Here is a 23,717-nt window from a genome sequence, read left to right as displayed (position 1 = left end):
ACTTCAAGTAAATTGGCCCTGTGTTTTTTCATCTCACCATCTGAACACAATGTGGTCATTCAAGCGCCACAGCAGTTAGCTGTTGCCACTTTTTAAGAAAATCAATAAATCTGCCATCATGAATATGGCTCCCCGTTTGTGGCTACACATATGGATTGAACATTCTGATTTAATTTGAATGTCAATATTGCATAAGGGAATAAAGCTACAAACACATACTTAGTTTAATAGCTATGAATGGCGTTGCAATAAAAAAGACGTTCTTTAATGCTGTCATTTGCTTGTGCTTTTAAAGAAGGTAGCCCAGTAAGCACAAGCCCAAATATAGATGGAATGTAGATGTCTAAAGCGGTGGAAATCTAGGTTGACATGTTTTGACATAAAGGGCTAGGTTAGCTTAGTTCAACCATAATTGAGCTCAGGTTTTACGTCCATATAGCCTGGCTATATCCTAGCTGGCTAGAAAACTTTCACATTGTGGTGTACATTATGTGTTCCAAATATTATCCTAAATAGTGGGGGTCAAACTCAAACTCTATTCGGACATTTGGTTTCAGATTACCAACTAATTGTCCGAAGCTCAGTGTTCACAGCCGCCTGTGCCCAGTGCCCTTCGAAGACTAGGCAGTTTTCAGTTAGATTTGGTTACGCAGATAGAGACCGGAGTTACTGGTCGGTTTTGAGTATTTCCCTCACCCATTCCCCACTCATTTCCATAAACCTACATCCTGTTACTTACGATCTGACCCTAGACCAGGTTGTAACACGCAAATGTAGGGGAGAGTCATCATAAATGTAACGGTTGATAAATGTAACACGGTCAGTAACTTAATATACAATGTGGCTATCGTAGACATTTCAGGTTCATACATGTGTAGTCCATGTCCTCTACCACCTCCCAAAGGAATGGAGCACTGTGATATGGAGCCTTTGGGGTAAATCACTCCAAAAACGTTTTTTTTTTCTTTTCTTACAATTCAGATCAACCTGAACATGACTGTAAAGGTAAATCCGTGAATGGCTTCAGACTACATCGCATGGGGTTACTATGGTATACATAGACAGTACAAGAAATCAGTTGCATTGCAATATTGAATTATACGCTCAAATGTTTTACCATGGAAACTGATTATTTCCCTAAGCAAACTTAATGTTAATATAATTACTCATAAATATTTTAACAGTATAAAACCTATAGTGATGTTATGCAGTTGTTTGTATTTTAGCCATAAATGCACATAAGTCAGATGAGTAAGCCCCATGCAGCCAGAAGTGCAGAAATACTACCAAGCTGTTTTTGAGTGACAGAAACCCTGGGAGTAATCAAAACCAAAACATGCAACAAAAAACAGCACACACACACTTTGCCCTGCAGAAACTTGGGTTTGTCACCCCCACCCACACCCCCACCTCCAAACTCAGTACACGCTACATATTTTTTCAACATAAACACTGTACATGTTCAGTGGCCAGAGAGGTGCCATAGCGAAGCACAGACAGAGGCGGGAGAGGGGGGAGCAGGTTCTACTTACCTGTGTTGCGGGCATGCATTAACCGCGGGGAGCTTTGCAAGGCTTTGTCAACATCATCTGAAGTCAAATGAGGGAGGGGAGCTGAGAAACAAAACATCCTTTTGAAAGGGGTGAAAGACAGCGACCCCTTCCAAACAGTCCACACAGCGCGAGCAACTCAGACGGCGGCCATTACGGGTGACAGACCCGGCCCGCGGTAAAACTACAAGCAAGGGGCTGTGCTCTCAGAGCAGTCAAAACAGCAGGCAGGTGGGAGCAGGAAGGTGGAGAGAGGGCGAGCGCATGGTAGACATCGATGAAGGGAGAAGAATGATAATTAGCACAGTGACAGGGGGGGGAAAAGCAGCCAGCTAATCACTACAGAAACATGTATATCAAACCAAGAGGGACTGACCGGGCCTGTTCTCCTCACTGAGAATTCTTCTTAAGAATGTTCTTAAGTCCACCAGCAACTTAAAATTCAAGTCTAGAACTATGGGATATGTAGTCCTGAGGAAACCTTTTTTTCCCCATTGAGGTAAATGCAACATGGCATTTCAATTTTGTGTAATGTATGGCACTAGTATAGTGTTTGGGCCCTGTTCTTCCTTGCTTGCCAGGGGGCCTGCTGTTTACTTAGAGTAGTCTGTAGATTAGTCCTGACTCCTGAGGAAAGCGTTGCACCCAGTCACACACAGCAGATTTCAATGGGACGCGCAGAAAAAATGGAATGGAAGAGCCACAGCTTTACACAGCAAAGCAGAAAAGGCAAACATCTGCTAAGTGTTGTGTACAAACAAACACAGTACATAATTAAGGTAGAGTATATCAGACCGGAACCAAGTTATGACTGTCAGGAATATTTGGCACCTGCCAGCCAGTCGAGTGCACCCCACGAAATGCCCCACGAGCGTCCGTACTCACTCTCTCTGAGGTAGTGGAGGTGCGACTGGAGGATGTCGGCGTTGTAAGAGGGGGTCAGCCTCTGGAAGTCCTCTTTGCTCATCTTGCAGAGCTCCTTGCCGTCGACGTTCTGGAACAGGGAGACGTCCACGTCCAGGAGGCCGTACTCCTTCACGGCCCACTCCAGCCACTGACGCACGTGGCTCGTCGTCCACAGGGCGGGGTCTGCGAGGGCAAGGCACGGGTGAACTCACCTCGCCGAAAAGATCGCTCACAACACTTATGAGAACCTATTATGAGTGAGCGACCCATCTCCAGGGTCACCGTCTCTCAACTTCTCTAACTGGCAACTGTTCCTAAAGATGAGGGAGTCATGTGTAAAAAGATTTTAACCGATTCTCTCCTTTCGCAAGCGTAGGCGAGAGTTGCCGTAAATGTAATGCTTGATAAAAGTAACACGGTCAATAACTTATTGTACAATGTGGCTACTGTAGTCATTTCAGGTTTGTACATGCGCAATTTATCCCTCTACTTCCCAAAGGAACGGAGCACTGTGATAGCGTTTGCGGGAAATACTTCCAGAAAACAGTTCTGTGCTGGAAGTAATTTTCGGGTATAAGGCTTTCTATTTGCAATAAATCACAGAATACATCATTTTAAAAAGTTATTTGTCCTTGAAAAGTTGGTTTTCTAGTGGGAACTGGATGCTAAATGACCAAAAAAAACATGATGTATAATTGTAACATGTGTTAGGCCGCCTCTGAGTTGCTATAACACTGTGCTTTTTGCCGTTATATGTTTGCACTCAGAATGTCATCTAAAGAGAAAACCATCAACTGTACACCTTAGGCATTTTAAATGGTGTTTAATATTAATTAAAGCAATTAATTTTACTCATCAGCGTGTTCGACTTAAGTTAGTTCAGTTTTGCTGATTTTTATATTATTCAATAACATGTGACTAGCAGCGTTGATCTGCACTGTCCACTGTCCAGCAGAAGTCCAGGAGGTTACTCCCAAACACAAAAGACAACCAAATCTGGTTTAATAACGAGGTTTTCATACCTACCCAACTTGTGTCTTGTTGGACCATTCACTGCTCATTTTGCAAATGTGAATGAGAGAAAACACTGGGAAGGAACGCACAGCAAACATTTAAACTCAGACGGTTTGCCTGGCAGTTGAGGGTAACGTTGTGTAACGTGTAGCATTCCCTTCTCGATATGAACTAGAACAGGAAGAGGAATTGTCACCTCAGCAGGGGCACTGCTCTTCCTTGCCGTTTTTTTAACTGTTTAAACCTGAGGCTAAAACCTGTTGCGCTGCACACAGTATGCTCTAGACCCCAGCATAGCTGGTGGATTGCCGTATACTTCATCATTGATCTCATTCATTGAGTATAGCTTTCGTTTTCCAGTCATTTATATACCCCCCCCCCCCCCCCCCCCTATACTGTATTTATCTGTTTCCTTTCATGTGTAAATAATTTGCATAATCAATGAAACAATGTCTATATGAAACATAAGATTAGGAACACTTTGACCTATGACATTCAGAGCCCGACTTCTACCAAACAGTAGAGCTGGGCTCTCAGTCTTTTAGCGTGCTGCAAAAACAGGATGTCCTTGGCATGCTTCATGTTGTCAATGTCAATGACGGTTGGAGAGGAAGTTGCCCTATAAGAATGAAACTATTACCCAACTCCCCCACCGCACGAAGAAAGAAAGTTGTAACTGCGGATGACCAACAAGTAGTAGAATGAGGGGAAATATTTTATGCTTACTCGATGCATTTGAAGGCGCACCCCCCATTTTCAACTGTGCGTTCTTAACAGGTATTAACACATATAAGTAGAAGGTAGCATTAAGATTAGCTTCACAGAGGAAAATATTCCAGAGAGGAACACGATGTTGTTCCTAAGAAAGTCTTAAATCTCAGCTTTTTAATGAGTGGAAAAAGTCAGGCCCACTTCCTCTGCCAACATGCGTGTGCGAGAAGCTGAAAAGGTCAAAGGTGACACTCAGGAGAGATCTCTTCCTGAAGTGTGTGCCTCTGAGAAAGTGCTGCTAGGAGTCCTGGAGGATAACGCCGTTTGGCTGATGCTTCAAGCTCTCCGCCTCCTCTCCCCTTTGGAGTTTTGGACGTGTACCATGGGAAGCGGTCTAGATAAAAGCACACTTGCACTAAACCCTCAGACTTCTGTGCTGGGCAGATAGGGGAGGGGCCATTATTATTATTATTGTTATTATTATTATTATATTTTTGCTGTTCTCAATGTTTAGCTGAAGACAACACGTCCCCTTTGCAGGCCCTGCAAATCCTTAGTAAATATGTTCCACAGTGTCACTGATGCGAAGCATGAGGCCTACATAGCACCCCAGAATTTCAGCAACTTGAGTGCTAATAGGACCCTGTGGCATTCGGTCCGTCGAAGGGGCGGATTGGTCTCAGCTGCGCCGGCTGGTGGAGAGAGCACACGCACCTGGGCTGCGTTAACTAATCAGCCCAGGTGCTTAAAGGTGTGTTCCTCTCCACAGTTTGGGGCCGAGACCGGGAGCTCACACCGAGAGCGCGTTTATGGCATTCGGTTCGTTTTGTTTTCTTTTGTCTTTGTTATTTTAGCTTGTTGTTTTAGTTTATTGTTCTAGCCTGGAACCCGTGAGGGGGAAGGATGAAGAGGGTCGTTTATTTGATTTTATGTTTGTGTGGGTTCTCTCTCTCTCTCTCTCTTCCCTCCCTCCCTCCCTCCATGCGGCAACCAACAACGCTCCACTGCCGCATCTCCCTCCCAGGGATGTCACGCTGGCGTGTGACTGATCCCCTTGTGGTGAATCTTAAGCCTGCTAAACGTGAGTGAATTAAAAGCCAGGTTCATGAGGACACATCTAAAAAGCGTGTGTCTGGCTGCCCCGGTTACCTGCGGGAACGATGACCCTGCGCTCACTGATGGCCATGCTGGGGGAAGGGGTGTGCTTTTCCTCCATGTAGCTGCTGTAGCTCATGGGAACACTGTCAGCTCCAACCTTCCCTGTCTTCACCACAGTGCAGTTATCCGGAGAGTTCCTGTGAAAAGCAGACAGAATGACCCGAACACAGCAATCACTATTAGGAAATAAAACAGTTTGGGTCAAATTCACCTCCCCTCCCTATAAAAAATAAAACGAGTGCAAAGATGAATTCCCTTGGGGGCTTCACTGAATAGAGAAATCATTATCTGAAGATAACCCAGCAATCATAATCACAATGATCTTTCCAATAATCTCAACAATCGTGATCATCTTTTCCCTTCAGCCAGATATGCTGTGGCATACACAGATTCTCAGTGCGGTTGGCACCTTCTCATTCTTCACAGCATTCAGGTCCCATAAGAACTGGAAATGCTGTCTCCCAAGAAAAACTACTCGATTAAGTTGCAACACCTGTGTCTCTCCTTAAATAACACTCCATTTACTGGTGTTCAGTGTGAATCCAGAGGAAGATCTCCATTCCACCTCCACCACCATTGCTTGCCATATTTTCAGCAGACCATTTTCAGCAGAACTACATTAACATGTTGAAGTTTGGGGGTAGAATCACGTTATGTCCGTGCCTTTAATTAGTGTAACCCCGTGGTCCTCAACCTCTGGCCCAGGTGCCGCATGGGCAAGGCTAAAGAACGCTTTCCAAGCAGTGTGTGAATGCAAAGTGCAGCCTCGCAGTCCCTGGCCTGTATAATCCCCACTACTGGACCTGCAGAGAGCAAGCATTCACTCTCCTGCATGCCGCCGCACAAGCGTTTGCCAAAGCAAGCTAAGCCTGTTTGACCAAGTGCAATTAAGAGTCTGGATCTCTGCTTTCCAAGAGCTGGGTCAGAGGGGTCAAATCCCTGGGCTCGCTGCCCTTGGCTCGCCCCTACTTTTAGGAACAGTAATGGGCTGGAATTATGAGTTTTTTTGAATATATAATTTTATTTTATTTTATTTTTTTTACATTTTTTGCAGGTACACACAAACGGCAACTACTTACACTGGTGAATCATGAGAGGGAATAAAAATGAATGAAATAATGAAAAAGAAATGAGAGTCCTGTTCAAAGACCGACCCCCCCACCATCCATCTTAAAGAAAAATGTAATGCCAATTAACTTTCCATTAAGAAAATCTCCATTGCAGCGCAGTACACAAAATCAAGCAAATATTTTCTTTTTGGGTAGTATTTGGTGTCTATGTATACAATAAGTTATCTCACTACAGGCATAACTCCTGACAAAGATAGTTGAAAATTAATGCTATGTGTGCTGTCTGGCTGAAATGACATAAAAAACCTTTGTGTAGAAGATTTTGAGTCCCTCAGAATGTTTTATAATCAGAAGTGGGCAACAAGGGCCGACAAAACTGCATCCATCATCTCATCATCATCATCACATCCCCCTAAATTCCCAACCGAGAACTAATTCTGTGGCAGGAGGGTAGTGTCTCTTTGAGCAGACACGAGTTTGGTTTCCATTATCCAGTCACTTCTTTCTCTGTGTTCTGACAGGAACATACATCTCAACCCTCAAATAATGAATCTATTCAAGTAGGATTCCTGTATGGACAAAATCCTGTGTTACAGTACAGTGTGGTTTCTGGTACGAATGACAGAACCCTTAACTATGACACACTGAACCGAGGCACTTGAAATAATTTATAATGTGTCAATGTAATTCCCTCAAATTTTATTCCATAAAACATTCTGGGAGATGCACATTAAATTTGCAGAGAGAGTAGTAAACAGTGGGGGAAGAGGATCAAAGGCTATTTCACATGGCACACCCTGGACACATGCTGTTTCTACTCCTTAAGACCCACCTAGAGCCATTGACGTGGCTGGTGTTGCACTCCATCTTGACACGGGAGGCCGGCTGGGTCAGCCAATCCGGCTGCTGGACGCGGGAGCTCAGCTTCGCCGATTGGCCGTACTCGCTCGCCAAGGAGGCCGTCATCTCCGCCTTGGGTGGGTGCGGCACTCCGTAGCCGCAGTCGAACAGAGAGTGGTCCTCACTCACCGCCGACAGAGCTTCCTAGGGCAGACGGCAAGACAGCAGCTGTCAACTCTTCACATTAAAATTGCTTTTTTTTTGAAAAATATCTTTCATTAGCGCTGTGCCACCTGCACCCATGCATGGAGCAGTGTGTGGGCGTAGGGTGTAGGTTGCGTGCTCCTGATGTGCTTAACCCACAAGTCAGTCACATTTACCACCACAGGCAACATGGCACATGAGAAAGTTGACACTCTCACCAAAAAACGACTATTGGGGTGAAACCAATGCAATGATAACCCTACACCTGGCAGGATGAGGCTAATCATTTTCCACTGTTGAAAGCTCCCGGGTATAGGCTTCAAAGCCCAGAGTCCAAGCCACAACTGCAGTGAGCTTTTTTTACTGACCCCTGCAGCACTCTATCAATCCCTTTTAAATGGGATAGAGAGGTGTAAATGTTTATTCACAAAAAAGAAAAATACAATTAGATTTTGATTATAGACCAGGTTTATCCAATTGTGAAATTCATTTTAAAAACCCAGTGCTTTTCAACCTATTATGGCCAATAGTCAGTGACGCAAAATTCTGCGTCGCTGCATGTTTTCAATTTAGCAGGGGATTTACTAAGACTGGTTATGTAAATGAGCACAGCCGCAATTAGTTAATTTAAATAAACTGCCGAAATTAAAATGCATCTTGCGCATAACAGGAAAGCAACATTATTGTACCACTCCATTTCTGGTGAAGTTTGGTTTTGGATAGTTTAAATTCTTAGTAAATATCAATAGAAGCCCTGACTCTTCACATACTGCTCAACCACACTAACACACAATACGTCTGCCAGAGAGTGTAGTGGAAGGAAAACATTGTCAATTTTGACAATGAAAGTTTCAGTTCCTTTGAGTTTTATATATAATTAGAGCACAATGCAATGCTTTAAACACAGAGATATGAGTACAGAACATGAGCCATCTGATGACTGAATCGCTGTGTGAAAAATAGGAGTGTGAATTGTAGCACACGTGTGCTAACCTGTGTGTGAAAGGAATTATGTTTATATTTAATGTCTTGCTATGATACTAACTAACAGTGTATCCTCAAGTGTGTGAATATAACAGTGCACCTGTAAGCCAGACCTCTTCATGTCTACTGCATTGCCTTCTCAAATGTACAGAGTACATAACTGGTGTTGCTGTTTCACGCATACAGACAATACTAGGTCTCATACGTTATACTGTACTATCAATACACTATAAACAAAGATTATAATGTGAGTATAATTACGTGATCTTTATTTGCTTTAATTAAAGTCAGGGATTCCCAAGGGCACATCTTTCCCATGATGAGAAGAAATTGTGCGTTAACCCGTAACTTCTGTAGCTGACTTGCTAGCTACAGAGTATCAAGGTTGGCTAGCTTGCGTGCTAGCTAAAAAGTTAGCTACATTTAAAAAATGTTCACCATCCAGTCTTTTTATTGGAACGGATGGCTGAAGAACTGACACCAAATATTCCTGAATGTCACCAGAGCCACCAGACCGCAATGATGACCACATTCAAGCAAATATCATACCATCTGTTTCTTAATATCCTCCCTAAAACCACATAGTAACGGTGGACATGGCCTTACTGGATCTTTTTCAGAGTAGCGATACGAACAATGGACAAAATCAATACACCGTTCCTGACTTACAGAAGAGCCATAACATTCATTTACTCCTGAATTATAGTACAGGTTTAATATTCACCTAATGCTTGTGTTCTGTATCACATATGCGAAATCAGTTACATCCAAAGTCATGCACTATACATATAAAAAGTCCTATGTATAAATTACTTGCTCAAAAATAAGAGCAAAAATCTAATTCATTGAGACTTCAGATCATTTAGTTTTAATATCTCAAATTCTTGAATTACATTTCATTTTGGGTACTGCAACTAAAACCTTTGAAGTGATACAGTAACATCAATAGTCAAAACCTAATCCAAATAAATAAATAACAATCATATAAACAATCCATATGATAAGGATATACCCTAAAGTACACACAGTGCTCTTACTGGCCTGTCTTTTCTTTGCATTCATGAAGGTCTGAACAAGGCAGACAAGGCATTTGAGCTTCTTGTCTTTCTGTTTGTAGACCATTGCACTTCTTGGTATTGGAACATTTTTTTATATGAATATTAATAAACATATGCTTTATAAGTAGATTGATATGTTTTTACAGTATGCGGTTAACATTCCTACTGTCTTAATGCATTATTGGCCCCGTGTACTTGCAGCATAGTTTCATAGAGTTCATTGACAGGACACAATGTTTTTATAAATTTGTCCCTGTTTTCCAAAACACAACTGAACTTGCAACATTGGAAGTTATGCCCAAAAAGATGGCCACCAAGAATTCTCCCCCATCCACAATTACTGTACTCCCCACACTTCAGCTTCAGTGAAGCTTACTCCAGCTTCACTCCAGTAAACACAGGAGCTGCCCCCCATAGCCCACCCACCCTCCATTCCTGGACCCCCCGTGGCAGATCATGGGGCTAGGCCGGGCCCGGTTAGAGGAAAGGGAAGTCGTGTCGGAAACCAGATTGAACTTGCGGCCACGGTTTCTTCCCTGATAAGTCAGCAGCAAACCTCATTAGCGAGCTGACTGTGTGATTAACCACTGGCCCACAGGGTCGGAGGGGCTGGTGCACATGGCTCGACATGGACAGAAGGATGCAGTAGTCCTTGTACAGAGAGCAATGCAAGACTGTGCATTTACACACGTCCCCCCCCCCCCCCCCAACTAAGTATGAAACAGCACTGGCATTGATTACACTGAAAAACATGAGACCACAGCCCTTTTCTGTCAGCGGTGTAGAATATCAGCAAAAAACGCATTATGCTGTACTTTTGGGAAGGACTTTCCATGTATCCTTCATAAGGTTATTCTGTGAGTTTAGCTATTTATTATAACATGAAAGTCCACTAGCAGAAATGCACTATACATTTGAGAAGCCTTATTGCAGAAGTGGAAGAAGCATGCCCTCTATACTATGCCCCATATAAAACTACAGTGCAGTGCGTAAATATTTGGGCAGTGACACAAGTTTTTTTTTTTTTTTTTTTTTTGGCTCTGTACTCCAGCACACTGGGTTTGAAAGAAAACAATTATAAACATGAGCATGAAGACCGTAAGCTTTAACTTGAATGTATTTACATCCATATCGGATGATCCGTGTAGGAATTACAGCCCTTCTTCTCCTTAGTCCTTCTCAGAAGTTTCGTTTTTAACACTGTGGGACGGATGAGTAGCAGGACTGGCTGCTCTCTCTCACTCTGCTCTGCGGCGCTGGGGCAGGGACAGAGAGGCGTTAGCAGTGCTGTGTCAGCCTGGGCAGGGCTCGGGGATCACGTTTTTCTGACTCACTGTTTTTATGCAATTCCTCCCAAGTTTAAGAAACCCCTCAGATACACAGAACAGCGTCAAGGTCACCAACCGTAAGAAACCAGAACTTAACACAGCGAGGTCACCAACCGTAAGAAACCAGAACTTAACACAGCGAGGTCACCAACCGTAAGAAACCACAACTTATCACATTTAGGTCATCAACTGTGAGAACCTAGAACTTATCGTGTTGAGATGAACTGTAAGAAATCCCTCCGACGCAACAATCAGCGGAAATATCTGAGTGGTGAAGGAGCGTGCGTAATCTTACTGCTTACTCATGATGTTACTGCTGGAATGGGATTCATTTAGCATTATCTCAATTATCTGACTCAAAAAATAATGAGTCAGATTTCCTCTGTGCTAACAGTTATACATAGAAGCAGGAGGCTGCTTTACACCAGTAGTGGGCCTCTATACAGATCGCTATCTATCTCAGTAGACACAGACGTGCCTCTGACTTGCGTAGCATGACATTGTATTGTGTGATTACACTGCATGATGTGAACTAAGGCAGCGCTTCCCAACCTTTTTACTTCTGCGGCACACTTTCCAAATTTACAGAATCTCACGGCACACCATTCTCAAAAGCATAAAAAATAAACACCATTACCAACATTAAAACATTTTTTAAAGGATTTTTCACACGGCACACCTGACCTCGCCTGACGGCACACCAGAGTGCCGCGGCACACCGGTTGGGAAACGCTGAACTAAGGTTCACACAACGCTGATCCAGTAGTACGTTTTGCAACTGAGCACCGTCTTTTTATCACACCTGCTGACTCCCCGTCAGCACAATAAACAGTCTGTTTTCCTTTGGGGGTCTGATAAGAGGCAAACTTCTGTGAACTGCCCTGCGCAAGCCACTGTACATCACGTGCCTACCAGGTGCGTCGGCAGTACAGCCCTGGCATGATTATTAATGCGTCTGCTTCATGTCTGCTTCTGGCAACATTAACGCAGTTGAAATGTACACACAATGAATGTCAGAATCTCTGACAACATTCCCAATATTTACCTTTCACTTAAAAATCACAGGTTTTCTAACAACAGTTACAGGACTCAGATTACAAAAGAAGTGTGTTAACTCTTAAATTTCTGAATGGAAAATATCGAAAAACAGGGGGAAATGAAAAATCATCTGAATTTAATCTGGGTTTGGAAGACAGACCAGTAAGTAATAAATTATATCTCAGTAGCATTATCTACAATAGCAAGCACATAATTACATTTTGCCACTTTAATTATAAATGTTGCTCATCTACACCATATTCCAAACTATCTATCGAATAATTTTCTCACTGGCATGTCCAATAATCTAATTTGGTTGGGTGTAAACACACTAATCAGGAATGATGCTAAAGATCGGGTTCATCAGGAGCAGACCTGGGTCAAATACATATTTGTTTTGGATTCAAATACTTTTCTGAGCTCTGTTGATCTTGCCTGGTGTAATTGAGCCTGCCAGTTTGACCAGAAGGCGGGGTTTTGCACTTTTTGAGAGTATTTCATTGGTTCCAATACACCGGACAAGATCAATAAAGCATAGAGAAGTATTTGAATCCAAAACAAATACGTATTTGACCCAGGTCTGATCAGGTCTCTGTGGCCATTCATTCCTGCAGGTTTCGCCATCAGCTCGTGCTAACCGTGTGGCAGCAGACAGGAAAGCCCTTCTGAAAGCATTTCCTGTATCTGGTTCCAAGGAGGTAAAGAGGAAGTGCTTGCCTATCTGCGTTTTTATTGTGGCCGCTACTGCAACACTCTGTGTACCAGGCCCTCTCTCGCAAATGGAGGTTTCAGCAGTACGCTGGAGCACACCCTACCATTAACACTGAGGGAACTTCCAACTGTTAATCTCCAGACTTTAAAAATATAAGCATGCCCTCACTGTTCCGCCCTATCCATGCGGTCCAGCTTGTGTTATTGCAGACCACTCCCTTGCTGGTCTTTCTTCTCTTCTTCCATAACATCAGGCTGACCAAATGTGTTAACTCTGATTGGATGTGGTTGTTATGACTGTGACTTTTTAAATGAGCTAAATGCCCATATATATAGCGTAGCATGCATAGCATTTCAGTACATACAGCATAAGCTCGGCAAGTGTGGCAGACTTCAGCATGCAAAAGTACGCATTGTGTAAGTGACATCACTCCCTGTCTTCATTTCAAAAATATTTTTCACATTCATTTTTGCAGCTAGAAATGTATCAAAGCAATTCAAGTTTGGTAACTTGATAAGCGGTACAATGCCAGTGCTTTGAACAATGGGGAGTTCAGCAATCACCAAAATTAACTTGCAAAACTGTGTTGTTAAATAACAGAAAGAACTTTCAGAGAGATAAGATGTTTCCCTCATCAGATAAAAACAGACATCAGTTTGAAAAAGTGAATCTCTGTCTCCCACTCAGACCTGCAGGCGACTGGCCAATCAGGGAAGAGCCTGTGGGTTTCAGCCCCAGACCTCCCCCACTGCCACACCTGCAAAGCAACGAAGACTGGGCACAAGTTTTAATATGGTGACCTCATAGCTCAGTGTTCATCTCTGTGAATACTTTGGCCAGTATGAGGTATTTTGAGGTTTATTTATGCCTCTTTTATTATTCCCAATGAATTAATTATTCCTATTTATTAATTTCATTAATGAATTAAAGTCGGGAAGTTTATCCTCTCTTCTACACTTCATTGTGCAAACAACCAAAGTAGAGCCTAGGGAATGTTTTATACTGTCAGAATAACATTACTGGGCAGAAGAGCAATTAAATAATATTGGCTTGTCTTTTTTAATGGGTAAAGCAGAATTCCAAAGATTGGAGGCACATAGCTAGCCAAAACCTATCAAGCAGAAAGCAAATGTCACTGCATTTGCTTTTATTTATAATGTTTTCACTTTTTTTACAGATTTTATTTTAATCCATAGAGGTTTATACAATTTCAATAACACCTATTACAGTCCAAGTATAAAAGTTCCAGAGGGTTCCAACAGCATGGGAATAAAGATGATAGTACAAAATGAATTTTTGAAAAAATTCCTCTGAGATTAAATAAATATGTGTGACCTGTTGGAAAAACAGTCCCTCCCTATGAACCATTCTGAAGTAACATTCTCAGTTTATTCTCTATGGAACCTAGCATTTTCAAGACAAAATAAAAAAGTAAAAATGCCCTCAAAACGAATGACCTGAATTTCCATAAATATTTTGTTGCCAAATAAATTGAAAAGCATGGCCTTCAGTTGTTTTTCCCTTCCACTGAATGGTTATTGCAAACACATTTTTACAGTGAGTGACATAGAATGCTTAGAGAGCTCTGTATGTCCTTTCAGGTGACCATTCTTCACTTCACAGTTACCTTAAAATTACGAAGGCTCAACTGTTCAGTTATCACAGATAAAAACAGAATCAGAGCGTGTGATGACTTGCAATGTGTCACAGAAGCATGCTCTACATACTGCATTCTCTACACCACACTTGGAAATTACGATTACAAAAAACTTGGTTCAAGGTACACGGTATGAAGAGGACTCGTAAGTACTTCAAGCCAGACCTCTTCACTGGTATGTTTATTTTATGTTGAAAGAAAACCACAAGTGCCCTTGAAAAGGTATGAACTCTAGCTAATGAAAAGGAGAATAAGTTACTGAAAAAAAAAACAACAAAAAAAAACATTTGTAATTCATATCTTTCTTGTCAAGTCGTTTTATTTGTTAAACTGATCACCATTGCCAGAAATTATCACTTTAGTCTAAAACTACATAAATCCCATATACTGTATAAATCATTCAATAAAAGTTGCATATGTGCTGTGTCATCATTTGAATATTTATTGATAAAGATTGAATTACGATCTGAAAACTTTACAACATTAACTTTTTTCCAAATAACTGACAAAAATGTGTCATTTGGAGAAGTGATGAGGGTAGATGAAAAGTTCCTATAAAAGACTTATTTGCCGTGGCCCCAGTCTGCTATGTCCAATTGTGCCAGATGAACACTGTTGTGATTCCTCTGAATATTTTTCGAAACCTTGTGGACATTGACAAGGCGACTAAATAGGAAATCCTGTCATACCGCTACAGCAGAAGGGTGCTCCCTCCTAATCTGTTATCCTTAAAGCATTGAGAAAATGACAGATGCCACAAAAATCCATCCACACAATTCAAACATTGCCAACAAACCCCTAATTTGTGACTTACCTTAATCGTGCTGGCCATTCTCGATCAGGACGATTGATCGAGCCGCTTTATCGATAAAGCGATTGTTTTCTTTTTCTTTTTTTTTTCTGAAGAGCGAGCAAGTGTTGCGGTTTTGCTAGCGTTGTTTGGAACGGATGAGATTGTGCTAAAGCTGGGAAGTGAAGTCAGCCAATAGCAGGAAGGGGATTCTATTGGTTCTGGCCGCCGCAGTTCGAAGGAACAGGATATTTGGGAGCGAGGAGATAAGAATGGTTAAAAACAATGTTGTTTTTCATCATGATGTGCGTTAAATTTTTTTTCCCTTTTAAGAGGGGAGGGTGGCGCGGGCCAGGCTAGCTAGAGTAGGCGGGCGTGTTACCTCAACAGTGGGGTCTCTAACGCTGCAGGTGCAAAAAGTTAACGTGTGTGTGTGTGTGTGTGTGTGTGTGTGTGTGTGTGTGTGAGACACTTAGACCGGGGACAGGAAGCAGATGTCTGATCATGAACTCCAAATTTAATATGGCTGCACACCACCTTTCCCCCCTAGAGAATTACAGCCGACTGTAACAGCATTTGCTTCGCCACTATGCACATCGCCTCTGTTCAAGAGGGCCTGCTGAATTGTTGAACAATGGCCTGGACTCAAAGTCTTTCCTTAACTTTAGCTTTCCAGTAAATCGGTATAATGAACCTGCTTCTCTACAGCCTGGAATCCCACAAGCACGTATGCATTTTGCGCCATTTAAAATGATGTTCTTGGAACTCTACCTGCAGTCCGGACACATACTCAAAAAGCTACAGCAATAATTAGATAACGTTGTGCTGTTGCGTTTGAATTCTGGCCCCTGGCACTTTGAGAGGAAGTTGCTGTGAACCACAGCCCATCTTAGTGTTTAATGACACATGGAATGCAGTACGGCTGATGACTGACATGCCCTTATTGCGTAAGATCCATGTGTCTTACATTATACACATCACTGCTCCACAATTTATGGCGTAATACCAAGGTTTCCCAACATTTTATCTCTAGAACCCCTAAAGAATCATCTTGTGGTTAAGGACCCCCAACTCAGTAAATCGGTCGGTGACCTATTGTCACCTTTAGCTAATACCCAATACACACTGAAATACACATGAGTATATGAAGGAACGTCATAAAGTATATCAATATAGCGGAGCAATATGTATACCGTTTTTTTATTTTAAAAAATTCTATTAAGCTTTTCACAGCATTATCTAAAGTCTAAAATATGTGATTTGTGAAATTATGAAAAGTTAAACGTTTTGAACTCAGAAAATATTCCATTTTACTGAGCATGCCCCTGGGGCCCAGATGGCAGCTTAGCAAACCCCTGTTTAATACGCTGCATCAAATATCAGAGCCCGTTTAACTGCCTTATGACATTTACTGTGTTCTTCCACTTTCCTGGGAACAAATTTGCATGCCTCTGCAATTATTTGTAATTGCAGTTTCACAACAGAATTGACCCAGCCATGCAGAAAAGGGAAAACAAGCCAAAACCTTCCACACTTCAGTTATAAAACAAAATATGGCACATCTCTTTACTGAGAATTCACAGTCCGTGCGGCTTTGCTTTGTTTGCTTTCTCGCTGACGTGTTCCAGTGAGCCACTTGAGCCGGTCCTCCTGTTCCACAGAGGAGAACGCCGAATCCGTCAGACGCTGACTGCTCACCCTCTGTTTTTTTTCTTCTTTTTTTATTGCTTCCAGCAGGAAGCCTGCAGGAAATTGCCCGTTTTGTCCTCCCGCGCTTACCCGCGGCCACTCGGCAGCCAGTGACGCACCAGCGCTCCGAAAAGGAACGAGGGCCCGGTGGAAACACACGCTCCCCACAGGGGGTCTGAGAAGCAGGGCTGGCCCCCCCCGCGGGCAGGAATGTCCCGCTCCACCGTCGCAGCCGTGGGTACGACGGGTACGACACCCCCCTGCATTCACTGCACAGCCCCACTCAGCAGTCTCTTTCTGCTGAAACCATCCTGTGGCTGATTTACCCACGTGTTTTGAGTCATTATCTTGTGGTATAACCCAACTTCCATTAAGGAATTCTGGAGTCTATTTTGGAGAACAGAGCCAAATCAAGAAGGAAAAAAAAGTATTTGTCCCAAACGTTACGTATAATGTGGTAAAGAATTTATTATTATTATTATTATTATTATTATTATTATTATTATTATTACGCAGCAGTAGTAATAGTAGTAGTAGTAGTACATGAAAAAAGATGTTTTTACACTAGCCATCTGCTTACTGAAGACAAAAGGTTTGGCAACTCACCTGAGGTGCCCCCTTGTGGCAAGAATAGGTTTATGCATTATTGTTGAAGTGGGCAAATGCCAGCTTTGAAGAGAAGCAAGGCAGTGAGCCAGAGAAAAGTGAATATTTATGTGAATCAAGTACCAGGATCACAAGAGCAGGCTAACCATTCCTCCTTTAGATAAACCAGCTATCAAGTAAATTTTGGGTTTTATAATGTGAAACACGTATTGTGGTGTGAATGTGTTTTGTTGGCATTTCTTGTTTGATGATTTGGCAAGTAGTAAATTAGTTCTCGAATACAAATAGCTCTTAGCTCAAGAAGTACCACAATTTTCTATTCAAACCCAAACTCCAAGCACTCAATCTTTCAAACTGTGTTAGTCCACTGTGTTCCTGGTTGACACAGATGATATATGTGGTCACTCATTTGAGCAGTGGAAATAAACAGTAAGGCCTTTGTTTTTTTTCTTCAATGTCAGATGCTTGTTCTGTCCAAAATGATTTATAAGTGTTCTGCTGCACCCATGAAATGGAAAGTTGTGCTGTAAATTATCTTGAGTGCAGATGTATAAAAACATTACAGCTGTCACTTTAAATGTTACATTCTGGCTGAAGTGGTATTTCTCCAAATTCAACACCAAAATAACCATCTCTGCTGTAAAGACCACATCATCTGCCACCACTGTCCCCTCCACCACACGAATGTGAGCCAGAAGGTTGGTGACACCAGAGGGTGAGACCAAAAGAAACTTGGCACAGCTTTTCTCCACAAGCCAAGCCTGGTAAACGCGACTAGACAACAAAATAGCACACCAAACCTTGTGATGAGCTAAAATACCCTACGGGACAAAGGAAGATATAAAAACATATAGTTTGGCCCCAGTAAAAACTCCTGAATGCCAGATTTCTTGGAATGCGTAGAGGAGCTAAGCCTTTGGTTGTGGGAGGAATTCTAAGCGCTTGAGCACTGTGTCTGGAGATGCGAGACTGGGCTTTGGTTGGGCCCAGGCCAGCTGAGTACGGGTCATTTAGTCACAGAGTAGAAAGTGCTGTGGTCAGAGGAAGGGTGGGCTCTGCCACAGTGTGGCTAAGCCCCTCCCTCTCTCTCTCTGAGGAGGTGAAGGAGATTAAGCTGTGGGAGATTTCAGGCATGAGAGCCATCATGAAACCACAGCTGGCCCGCATACGTGACCCAGAACCTTGTTATGGGACAGATCACTTTGTGCCTGAGCAAACTCCAGTTTCACTTTGGGGGAATACATTCTCAGTAGAGCCCATTAAAGAGTAGGTCTGTAACTCTGCTTCAGACCTAAGTGCTTACCATCCACAGCATAAGAATAAGAGGTATAACTGGGGTCCAAAATGCAATCAACACATATCTTGAATTTTACCAAATTCTAAATTTGTCACCAGAAAGAGAGAAAAAAAATACTTGTAAAAAGAATAAACACTGGAAATTTACTCGTGATACATCTTTGCAGATAAAGTCTGGCTTGCTGAATGAAAGAGCAGGGTTATCCCCAGCTAAGGGACCTACTGGGTACTCTTACTCTGGCTCTAGGTTGGGTGACATCACCTTATGTAATGTAAGTTGACATGCTTGCACATGTTATTGAATTCGACAACACTAGCACCAAGGGGACTAAATAAATTGGTATAGTAAGATGGCTAGCGTGTCCACATTAATATTTGATTGACTCCTGAAGCGAATAAGAGGTTATCTATTATTGTTGTTATAAAAAGAATTTCAACAATCCAAGACTTGTGCAATTGTGCAATATTACAAGTGTAATATTTAACAAAGACCACATAAGGAACAGCTGGAAGAAAAATTCCACAAACTGAAATATTGCCTGTAAAATTTAGAGACAAATTAAACAATGGGATGATGTAGATTAAATCTAGAGAAATCTAGATTTATGTTTTAGTAAATTATAATTTATAATAAGATCTCACATTTTATAGCTTTCCAAAGGACAGCATGTCCTTATAACCCAAGAGCTGTTAGTATAATAAAATAATGGCAGTTAACTTTTGGAGAACTCTGGGCTCTCTTGTAAAATGCATTGTAAACACTTGTAAATAAATGAGAAAGAAACCAGAAATATGAGAGACCCAACAAAAATACTTCAGGAGAATATTTAAAGCTAAGAAAATACTGAACGATAGAAGTGCAAAGACCTACCGAGAAAGCAAACAGCAATATTAAATATTAATCCAGGGCAAAACTACTGCGTGCTTTATGGAGAGGTATTTCCAGAGGTCACAAACTATCCTTTACAGATCTCAAGGCTTGCCAAACAACTCCCGGAAACATCCATAATGATGACACCATCCACAAATATTATTCCTGTTTTCCCTTTATTTGACCAAGGAAAAGATGAAGGAAGCCTTTGCTTTGATCCCACTTTCTTTGGTTTGTAAATCACTGGATCCCCACTAATTGTCTCCACTCTCTGTGGCGCTGTTTTTGATCCCTTTACAAGCTTGTCTGCTATATTGTTTCTTAAAATGTAAAACAGTCGAGGAGAACTTAAGGTTCTTCACTCCAGAAGCATCAGTAACATCACCTTACTTTTTTCTTGCATTAATATTGATTGTTTTGAAGCTTATTTAAAGTTTTCTAGCAGCAGCCTTTCATGGAAACTGATTGGAGAGTCCATGTAAATATTGTCACTGTGTTTGATTCATTGAAGCAATAATGCCTTTAAAAAGGTGGCTTTTAAATGCAAAGTATCAAAGACATTGAAAGGCTGCATTCAGACCAGATCAGGCAATGCAGCACCTTCCCGCAGGGTTGTGCGGAGGTGTGGGCGTGTCACTACATGGTCCATTTGTGTGACGTCATGTAGTGAACTTTAACCCCCCCTCCATTTCCTGTCCGCTAACTCAAACAAATGGACACAAACCGAAGGAAGCTTCTTGCAATCGTTATTTTGCAGCGTAGACTGCAAGCCAGACGCAGACGTCGAAGCTGGGTACACAAAATAAACCAAGCTATATTTCAGTCTCTCTTCCATATCTTCGCAGTTGCTCAGTAAACAGCGGAATGCTACATGGTAATTTAAACAAGGCTCTTCTTCCCTTGGGCATCTTCCGCTCTGATCGCCGACTTGCTTGATTGGCCACCGCAGCGTGACGTCGGGTTGCGTTATGGCGAAAGTTGATTCCGGTTCTACTTCTTCCCACACGGCCGCTGCGGTTTTTTTCTGCAACCCATGTGGTCCCCATTCCCGCAGCCTAAACGCACTACCCCCATTCAAATGAATGGGAGGACTGCCGTTTTTGCCACATTGCCTGATCTGGTCTGAATGCAGCCTCAGGTGTGTTACATCAGTACTTTGATGAAGTAAGTATCAAATACACTCATTACATATGTATACATTGATCATTCTCTGTCTATCTCCGTGTTTATACATGCAGAAATTCAGGCTGATGAGGAGCGTTGGGCTGTCAGATGCCACATGCAGTAAAATTAACACCCCCAACCCCCAAACTTGCCCCTCCATACCCCCAACCTGCCCCCATACAGCTCTCAGATACAGATGTAACACTGAAAACTGAGACCCTTTCCAGGTACTGGCACAGGGTGGAGAATGCTAGAAACAAGCACACTAACCGCAAAAGACCTCCCTGCAAACTGCAAAGTGCCCCCCCCCCCCCTCCCCACACACACACACACACACACACACACACACACACAAACTATAAATCTGTAGCCACTTTCCCTTCACATTGCATTTCTTATCTTACTTACCCCTTTGTCATTTCCTTTGCACTTATAGAGGGAAGAAGGCCATCCTCACCGGCTGCTCTTCTTCACCATGTGAACAGCTCTGGTGCTCATGGGTTTTTTTCTGCATGTGAAAGTCAAGACATGCGAGGATCAGCACTCCACCAGGCCCAGGAATTGCTCTGTTGGTTCAGGTATTATATTGGTCTTTGATTAAAGTCGACCCCTTATGCAACAGGTGGCACTTTCCAGCAAAGAACAAAAAATCACACTGTGAATGTGAGCCCAACACAGACATGATTCAAACAGCACTTCTGAGACTATTCTTTCATAAACAGACCATCAGACCACGGACTGCATGCACACACACACACACACACACACCAGCAAGGTAACGAACAATCTACAATAATAATGATAATAATAATCATACTTTATCAATCAATATATAGGAGTTATCATCCCTTGTGGAAGAATACTGTTATAATCATGTACAATGCATACACTTGTCATTATTTTTAATATTTACATTCAGAACAAATGCTCAATGTTAATGTTTTTGAGCCAAGAAAACGCTTGAGTTAGTAGAAGGCTAGGATTTCAGTTATATTCAAGGTGTGAACTTCATAAGAGGAAATGTGTCCTGAGTGAGTGACAGCGCTATTGTGCTAAAGACTCTATGTATCGCAAAATATAGATTACATGATAGCGAAACTTGCATATGTGCTTACACTGTATGCACTCAAACGAAGCTCACTAGGAATTTACCTGCAATTCGCTTTAAGCCACCTGAGAATTACCTGTCAGCCAGAGAGATAGCAAATGTTCTCACTCCATCCATTGCTTTTGTTGCATTGCAGCTGCACTTGAAATTGTAGTCAAAGTCATAGCACTGTACATTTCAAAAAGGTTCAGTGGCACAAAGTTTTTACTGACCTTGGTGGTGCCTGTGGGGTCCGTTCCAGTCTGAATCATGTCCCCACGCAGACATGGGGGACTGATGAGGCTGGATTATTCTGCCTTTAAAGGAAAACAAGAGAAATTAACATTACATTTTAGTGGATGCTCTTATCTAGACTTACCTCACATATAATGCACTTAAAATACAGTTGGACATTACTGAAATACTTCTGGTTATGTACATTGCTCAATGGTACAATGGCAGTGTCTTACCTGGTAATCAAACCTACAACCTCAACATTATATTGCACTGCTATCCTAAAAAAACACAGCTGGATGTTATTTTCTTGCATTTCATTATTTGTACCACTGTGAGTGTGTATTGTGTGTGTGTGTGTGTGTGTGTGTGTGTGTGTGTGTGTGTAAGAAAGAGTGTATCATGTCTGCGTGTATGTGTCCATATATATGTGTGTATATATATATATATATATATATGACTTGCAGTATCTGACAATCAATTTCAATAAATATATGAATTAAACTAACACTGAATTTCACTTACGCTGATTTCAAATATTGTAGCAATGTTAGAACATCAGGAAGATTAAAGCAACATTTAAACAAATGCTGTTCAGAGCAGAAGCCTGTGGTCCAGGCTTGCAGGCGTGACACGATGTGTACAGGCAGATGTGTTCTATATAAAGGCCAGGATGCAGGAGCTCCTAATAGCACTGGAACTATGTCTGAGACGGAGGGAAATGTACCATATCTCCTGTCCCGGAGAATTCCGCAAAAGCCTGGTTCCTATCCTATGAACTCCCCCCAATATAACCAAGTCCTTCTAAACTCAATCAGAAACAGAGTATATACATGGGTAAATTCACCTCCTGAGGAGGAAATAGTCTGTTTGTTTGCACTTCTTGGTTTTATTTTCCTCCCCAAAACTATGACCACCACGAAGCCCCACAACTGCCAGTTTTCAGAGACAGAGCCGCAGCTGTAGGCCCTGAGAGCAACCAGCCCTGGGCCAGACTGGACCCCAGAGACAGGGGCTCCAGTGGAGGTTTTAGTTGATTTAAGGTTCTCCTGGAAGGCCAAGTAAACAAAACTTGTGAGGGAGATATGGCTGCTGTGTCCAAGACCACAACCACGAGGTCAGAGACCAAGACCAAAACTAAAATTGTAACTTGGGTGTGAGACAAAAACAGACTAACGTAATTTAGGGATGTGTGTGTGTGTGTCTGTGTGTGTGTTTGAGTGTTTGCATGTGCATATGTGTGTGTGTGTGTGTGTGTGTTTGCATGTGTGTGTGTGTGTATGTGTGTGTGTGCGTGTGTATGTTTATAGGAATAATATTGAGACATGTTTAACATGATTACATTTTATGGTACACTGGTGTGCTATCTTTGTAATGTATGTGTGGCATTCGGTCCGCCAGAAAAGCGGATTGGTCTCGGCTGCGCCGGCTGGTGGAGAGCACACGCACCTGGGCTGCATTAACTAATCAGCCCAGCTGCTTAAAGGTGTGTTCCTCTCCACAGTTTGGTGCCGTGACCAGGAGCACAGACCGAGAGAGTTTTTATTTTGCTTTTGTTTGCGTGCTTTTCTGAGCACAACAAGACAGTAAACCGCCGCTGAGAAGCAGGAGGAGGGGTCAGGTGAAAATCTGGCCGGCTACGAGCGGCAAACTGAAAAGTTGCCACTCAGTTTTGCTTTCTTTTGTGCTCAGCAAAAATTGCTCACATATTCATATGAGCTATCAGGCATGTAACAATTCCTGGGGGGTG

At 42.3% G+C, this 23,717-nt stretch overlaps 1 protein-coding gene across 3 annotated transcripts in view; it reads right to left on the bottom strand.

Annotated features, from left to right (window-relative positions):
• The window catches only part of LOC118209791 (transcriptional regulator Erg-like), a 31,607-nt gene that overhangs the window by 6,517 nt on the left and 1,373 nt on the right, over positions 1-23,717 (bottom strand). The window contains exons 2-7 of one of the 3 annotated variants that reach the window (XM_035385444.1): positions 21,967-22,050; positions 21,055-21,154; positions 7,242-7,453; positions 5,331-5,476; positions 2,436-2,639; positions 1,533-1,613 (exon numbers count right to left, since the gene is read on the bottom strand). In XM_035385444.1, coding sequence (XP_035241335.1) covers positions 1,533-1,613; positions 2,436-2,639; positions 5,331-5,476; positions 7,242-7,375 — 565 coding nt within the window. In that variant the 5' untranslated portion in view covers positions 7,376-7,453; positions 21,055-21,154; positions 21,967-22,050. Of the gene's footprint in view, positions 1-1,532; positions 1,614-2,435; positions 2,640-5,330; positions 5,477-7,241; positions 7,454-15,044; positions 15,416-21,054; positions 21,155-21,966; positions 22,051-23,717 lie in introns of those variants that run through there. The other 2 variants (XM_035385442.1, XM_035385443.1) reach the window with 2 other exon arrangements.

Source organism: Anguilla anguilla, chromosome 12 (assembly GCF_013347855.1).
Source record: "Anguilla anguilla isolate fAngAng1 chromosome 12, fAngAng1.pri, whole genome shotgun sequence".
In the NCBI taxonomy this organism is placed as follows: domain Eukaryota; kingdom Metazoa; phylum Chordata; class Actinopteri; order Anguilliformes; family Anguillidae; genus Anguilla; species Anguilla anguilla.
Note: the sequence above shows the minus strand (reverse complement) of the source record. Positions and strands in the feature narration are given on the sequence as shown.